The sequence below is a fragment of the Zophobas morio genome, unplaced genomic scaffold (genome assembly GCF_036711695.1).
Source record: "Zophobas morio isolate AGI-343-1 ecotype UQ-CSIRO unplaced genomic scaffold, CSIRO_AGI_Zmor_V1 ptg000006l, whole genome shotgun sequence".
In the NCBI taxonomy this organism is placed as follows: Eukaryota; Metazoa; Arthropoda; class Insecta; order Coleoptera; family Tenebrionidae; genus Zophobas; species Zophobas morio.
The window spans coordinates 18,165,818-18,171,651 of NW_026972111.1; the positions used below are offsets into that span (position 1 = coordinate 18,165,818).

The 5,834-nt window shown below is 33.4% G+C and overlaps 1 protein-coding gene across 1 annotated transcript; it reads left to right on the forward strand.

The window, feature by feature from the left end:
* The first annotated feature begins 2,849 nt into the window (after positions 1-2,849).
* On the forward strand, positions 2,850-4,119 carry LOC135123871 (terpene synthase-like). The gene is made up of 5 exons (XM_064048746.1): positions 2,850-2,891; positions 2,950-3,110; positions 3,174-3,321; positions 3,384-3,510; positions 3,920-4,119. The coding sequence occupies exons 1-5, from the start codon at positions 2,850-2,852 to the stop codon at positions 4,117-4,119; spliced, it is 678 nt and encodes a 225-aa protein (XP_063904816.1).
* The last annotated feature ends 1,715 nt before the right edge of the window (positions 4,120-5,834 follow it).

Consider the following 5,834-nt stretch of genomic DNA (forward strand, 5'->3'; position numbering starts at 1 on the left):
ACCTTGGTAAATTTAGAACGAAAGATGCGTAAAAATATCACCCCCCCGACAAGCTACAATTCACTCCATTTTCATTATTTCGCTATGAAAATCTGTATCATCACCGTCATTTTCAAATTCAGATTCTGAATCAGATTTACCTAGCGAAATAATGAAAGGCTGAGGTATAGATTCGTACGAAAGATTTCCCATATATTTTCCCAGTCTGCCAAAATAAGTTTTTCACAATGTTTACAAAAATTTTGCCACATGCTTGGAGTACATTTAGGAAGGGCCTCAAGCAATAAATTCTCCACCCTATTTTTTAATGAAGGTTGAGAATTTATATGCTTGTTGTAATAGTTCTTACAACTTCCCCACGCCATTTCAATTGGATTATATTGACAATGGTACGGAGGTAATCTAAGAACTTCATGGCCACTTTCTCTTAATGTCTTGTCTACCAAATATCTTTTTTTTCTATTGTTTCTGAAGGGTTTAATGAAATCCCGCAACTGTTTCTTTGAAAATTTTTTGTCAAATTCAACACTATGTTTAAAGAGCCATTCGTTCTTTTTCACATTTTTTACTAGAAAAAGTGGGTGGTTTATCTAACTGAACCGAATGATACGGTGCATTGTCTAAAACCACCACACCTTTTTGGTTCAACTTTGCCAAAGTAGGAATGAGCTGATTAACCACCCAATTTTGAAAAATTGTCCCGTTCATCGTTTTATGATAGTCTCTATCGTTATTTTTTGAATTTAAAAAATTGTTACAACCACCCAAGAACCGCATTGAACAACCCGCGTGGAGAATAGTACACCCTGATCCTTCAGTTTTAATTTTGGAGGGATTGTTTTTAGATCAGTATCGTGCACCCAGCGACGAATGGACGGACCATTTTGATAGATCCATGTTTCATCCAAATACACCAAAGTCAAATTTTCACAAGAATTTAGAAACTGTAAATATGTTCTCAAAAAAGTAATTTTGTCTGCAACGACACGTTTTTGTTCACATAGAATTTTGCGACCATTTACTTCCCTGTGTTTATAACCCATTGACTTAAGAATTTTGTATAATGTGGTTCGCCCCCCTTTAAATTCCAACTGTTCCCTAGAATATGCCAAAAGAGTATCTACAGTGAAATATTCGTTTTTTTCATTAAGTTGCCAAATTTGTCGTTGCAGGTCTTTCCGAAACATATAATCTGTAAATAAATCCGTTCGTTTTCGCTTGCCAGATAGTGATGTTTTTAAATTTTGGTCCCCTGTTGATATAATGTTCGCCACAGTTGATGTTCCCACCTATGAGAAAAAAAATTAAAAATATTTTACAGCGTATTTTTACATTGCAGAAAATATGTTCGAGACCCTCATAGTTACTTCTTCGAAAGAAAGATGGGGCCTGTCTTTTCGAAACTGCAAAAAACATCTTTTTATTGCAATTTTTTGTTACAGTAAAACTATTTTAGGTATTTTCTTTTTAAATAATGTCGCAATGATTTGTGAATCTGTCACAATGCCAAATTATCTATGCTGACAAAATTAAAACATTTGTTTGCTTTTTTATTATTATCTATTGGAAACCTGGCTTTCTGAAGATATTAAATAGGGAATTATTTCCAGATAAATTATTTAGTGTATAGAAAAGATTTTGCTGCAACTAATGTCACAAAAGCAGGTGGAGTTCTTACTGCAGTTCTTAACACATTTATACATATCTTCCGAGATTGATTTATCGCATATCATGTTAACTTTACCAACAATAGACATACTTGGGCTAAAAATTAAATCTTCATGTGGACTCTTTCTCTTTTCCTTCGTTGTTTATATTCCTCCTTCAATTAACTTCAATGATTCTGAGTTCTTTCTGAATTTATTCAGTGTTGCTGAAGAATCTCATATGAACAATTTTGTTGTTCTTTGTGACTTTAACGTACCAGATTTTTTAGCAAGTTTAGATAATAGAGCCACAATCTTGCTCAAAAAGTTTTCGGATTTTCATAAATTTTCTGAGTGTAACAAATTCAATCGCATTTTAGATGTGCTATTCTCTAATCTTCATTGCTCTGTAAAACAGTCGGATCTTCCCCTTGTACCAGAAGATGACTACCATCCTGCATTAAATATTTCATTACTTTTTATAATAAAATCTTCTGGTCATTTTCTTATTAGTGATTTATGTGACATTAATAATGATCCTTTTAGTTAAATATCAAACACGTCTTATTTAGAGAATTAGGGAGTATTGTTTTATTTATATTTTGGCTTTTTTATTACAAATTTAGCATTGTATATTTTTCCTTCTTCTTATTGCTACAGTTTGCACCGTTATGCCTGCATTGTTTTTCTTTTTGTTTGCTGTAATAATTGGGTGCTTACCCGTTGGTTACCCAGTCAATATGAATATGAATGACGACAATCGTCATCGCCTTAAAATATCCAGGATATCTTATCAATCTTGTGATTTATATATGTCTTCCAATAATAGCAATGTTGTCCTTATCGGACTCGTAATTTATATCTTCTCACCAAAATAATAAAAAATTTAACTTTCCATGTAATATAAATAATGCAAACGTTTTGCCACAAAAACTTCAACATTGCAATAATTTAAAGCTCATTTGGTACGACATAAATAATTTTGCAACGTAAAAGACACATTTTATTACGTCAAAAAAAGATAGGCGGCCAGTATAAAAACTGGACAAAACACATTTTTCGGAGTGTACTCACTTACAAACTCAAGGGAGGAAATCGAGCCCATTCGGTCTAAAAAGTTGGGTCATAGTGGCGGTATTGTTAAAATAAGGAGTAAGTATTGAATTTTGCTGTTGGTTTTGATAATAATTTGAAACTGTAGACATGACAACAAGTAGACCTCAAATGCAAATCCAAGACGAAGAGGTAACGTACAGACAAAAATGAAACACCACAATCGATTTAATTAAAAAAATACTCGTAGATAATACTAAGACCTACGTTACATATTACACAAGCAGGAAGAGAATATAAAAATATTATGAGACGAATTTGGCGTGCTTGTAATTATTGGATCAAGTGTCCTAAAGACAGACAAAAAATTTATGGCAATATAGGTGAAGAATTTTATAATGTGGCTCTTATGTATGTAAACAGACGTTATGGTTACGTACTGGTTTAAATACATTTTGTTTTGTACTTTTTTAGTGTAGATGATATGGAAGATCATACAATACTTCGTCGAGGAATTCCTGCTGCTCATATGCTTTATGGAATTCCATTGATGGTACAAGCTACGATTTACAGGACTATTCTTTCACTTGAAGAATTGTTCCATTATTTAGAAGATAGTAAGGTTTATAAATAGTAATCTGTTTATTGAGATTCATTTTCCACAGAGTTTTTATTTTCGTTTAGGAAGAAGCTACTGATTCATTAATCAAGCTCGGAATTGGTTCATTTACAGGACAAGGAGTAGAGATTCACTTCACTGATATCGCTCAGTGCCCTACCTTCGACGATTACAGAGCGATAATTTACGGCAGTAAGTTAAAATTATCATCACGTTGCTAAATTTTAGTTTGTCATATTTAAACAAATTTTGAATTTAGAATGTCTCGCTGTTATGCTCTGGGGAGTTCGATTGTTAGAATTATTTGCCAAGAAAGAAAAAATCCAGCTTAGTGCAAAATTTTGTGAAAATTTGAGTTATTTTGCAGCGGTATATGACGACTACGTAAACAGATTTTCACTATTTTTGAGTTTGGTTTGAGTCGTTTCGTAGTGGCAAGCGTTCGGGTGTACTGTGATGATCTCGATGAAGGAAAATTCAGCTTTCCTATGATTCATGCTATTCGGAGTCGTCCGAATGATGATCGGCTTTTGAGTATCCTTTACACGAAAGATGATATTCACCCAAAGAAAGCGTTTTATTTTCTTAATTGTTGTCTTAGATATGTTGAAAAACAAGCCACTGGAAATGGAAAGTAAGAAACTCTTCGTAGATATAATGGAAAGTTTTGGAAGTTTTGAGTACACTAGAAAAGTACTGGAAGATATGAAAAATGGTGTTTTTGACGAAGTCGACAACTTGAAGTTAGAGAAAAATCCACATTTGGAACGAGTTCTTGAAGATATATATAGACTAAATTAGAAACTGACCTTTTTGTCGGCAAGTGTAATTAAACGGAAACTTTGTTTTTTTTTTATATCTTCACTAATTGCTAAAATAATCGTACTTAGGTTGTAACTGCTTTGGGAATTATGGAATTGCCTAAACTTACTTAGTTACTCTTACTTACAATCACGTTTATTTTGCTAACTGTTATTTGTGGTAACCTCTAGACATTAAATAGTAAGTATATCTTGATGATTTTCTTATTCTTGGAAACTCTGAGGAGGAGTGTTGGAAATATGTCAAATTAAGTCTCTCCCTTCTCAAAACTTGGATTTTATAGTCAATTATGAGAAAAGTTGCTTGCAGCCAAATCAAACATGTAAATGTTTAAGTTATATCTTTGACAGTATAAACATGCAGATTAGATTGTCAGATGAAAATCGTAATTGAGCATTTAGCTTAATCTCCTTTTTCTTAACACAGTAAAAATGTAAAATCCGACAATTTGTATGGTTTGTAGGTATCTTGGTGTCAATTTATCTAGTAGGAATATTTTGAAAGACAAAAAGTGTTGGCATTACAAGGTAATAACTAGAATTATAACAAAATCATGACAGTTTCAGAGGAAATCCTTCCCGATTTACTGTGGTGGCAGGACCACCTGCTCACTTGCACTATGCTCTAGCACAATTCGACAAGATAAAAATTTTTACTGATACAACCTGGTACTTGTTAAGGTAATACTGATTTTGAAAAAAGAAAAGAGAGGGCGGGTGGGCGGGGCTAGTACTTACTAAGTTAAGACTGATTTTGGTAAATGATTCACCCTTTTATTTTCCTAGAAGGGATCATCAGACAAGTAGCAGCCCCGCCCACCCGCCCTTTATTTTCTTAGAGGGAATGTCATCAACCAAAGTCAGGCTTATCTTAGCAGGTACTAGTGCGAACAAGATAAGTACTTAGCAGATCATGCATCTCGGTCTCTGTTAAAAGAAATCGCATAAGGCCTATCTGAAAAGGCGTATTGATCCATAACAGCGACATTTGGAGATACATATTTTAATCCTACCTAAACTATAAATGTACGACATATGTATCCTGATCTCTTGACCTCGGCTCACTCGCAGTGGACGCATTTCCGGTGTCATGGAGCCAATTCTTTTTCTATGCATTTCCACATTTTTCGCTTATGTTGAGAATCTTAAATAAGATAATCTATACTTACATTATAAAGCTGAAGTGTTTGTTTGGTTGAACACGCTAATCTCAGAAACTACTGGTTCGAATTCAAAAAATCATTTTGTTTTGGATAGTCGATGTATCGTATCTACATGTAGGCTATATAACATCACCCTACGATCATTAGGAGCGAAGTAGCAATGAAAAATTCGGAAAAACGGGAAAATTATTCCTCCTTTGACAGCTTCCGTTGCTTACGCTGCTTAAACGGATAAAGTTACGTAAAAATTATATATGACGAAATTCTTTCCCTCTAAAAGTTCTAAAGAAAAGTCCGCGACAGCATATGTCTATCTTTTAAGATCGACTCAGTATAACCTTTTTTATGGTAATGAAATTTGTTCTAAAATAATAATAATGCATCTATATAAATAAAAATGAATCGCCGAAATGTATATACGCGCATAACTTCAGAACGACTGCACCAAATTGGATGATTCTTTTTTTTATGTGTTCCTTATTGTCAGGACAAGGTTTGTATGTAAGAAAATTTACAAAAAATAAGACAGCTA

What these genes read in the sequence shown, in the direction of transcription:
- LOC135123871 (XM_064048746.1), top strand. Translation starts at nt 2,850, where the DNA reads ATGACAACAAGTAGACCTCAAATGCAAATCCAAGACGAAGAG. An exon ending in TTTTATAATGTGGCTCTTAT is followed by an intron (nt 3,111 to 3,173) that starts GTATGTAAACAG and finishes GTACTTTTTTAG; the next exon opens with TGTAGATGATATGGAAGATC. An exon ending in ATTATTTAGAAGATAGTAAG is followed by an intron (nt 3,322 to 3,383) that starts GTTTATAAATAG and finishes ATTTTCGTTTAG; the next exon opens with GAAGAAGCTACTGATTCATT.